The following is a 600-nucleotide window of genomic DNA, read 5'->3' on the forward strand; positions in this document are numbered from 1 at the left end:
TTGTTCACCCAGCTTCGCGCATGCGCGTCGCTATCTCCAAACTCACGCAGACGTGTCTCAGGCTCCTATAACTCAGGCAGGCGCAGTGAGAGGCTCCCGCCCTGTGAGCATGCGCCGTGCTGCGCGCCGCCCCAGTATCCCCGTTCCGCGCGTGCGCCGCTCTCGCCATGCTGCCGCGGCCATGCCCATTCCCGAAGATCGGAGCGGAAGTCGCTTCCCCGTTGGCTGATCTCGCTCGGGCCCCGCCTCCCGCGCGCTGTGATTGGCTGGCGCGGGCTGACTCGGCGCTGCGATTGGGTGGAACGGTTGTCATGGCAGCCGGAGGGGGCGGGGCCGGGGGAAGATGGCGGCGGTGGCCCCGGAGCTGCTGCTGCTCCACGACTCGGGCCGGTTCCTGGCCGACAACCTGCTGAGCAGCGAGGACTGGGGTGGGCGGGGCTGGGCTGGGGAGGGGCCTGCGGAGCGGCAGGGCGGGGCCAGGGGGTCTGACTGGCAGGAGCTTGGTGGGGTGAAGGGCTGGAGACTCGTTGGGGGAGGGGCCTGCATGAGGGGAGGGGCTGAGTGCCTGAGGGGCGGGGCCTGCAGGAGGGGAGGGGCTGA

General features: G+C 71.0%; 1 protein-coding gene across 1 annotated transcript in view; it reads left to right on the forward strand.

Annotated features, from left to right (window-relative positions):
* The first annotated feature begins 39 nt into the window (after window positions 1–39).
* Window positions 40–600, forward strand: part of LOC112118512 (cyclic AMP-dependent transcription factor ATF-6 beta) — a 7,845-nt gene continuing 7,284 nt past the window's right edge. Inside the window, exon 1 of the mRNA XM_026647136.2 lies at window positions 40–428. Coding sequence (XP_026502921.1) covers window positions 344–428 — 85 coding nt within the window. The 5' untranslated portion in view covers window positions 40–343. The remainder of the gene's footprint in view (window positions 429–600) is intronic.

This window comes from Terrapene carolina, unplaced genomic scaffold (genome assembly GCF_002925995.2).
Source record: "Terrapene carolina triunguis isolate 2854851 unplaced genomic scaffold, T_m_triunguis-2.0 Scaffold51347, whole genome shotgun sequence".
NCBI lineage: Eukaryota > Metazoa > Chordata > Testudines > Emydidae > Terrapene > Terrapene triunguis.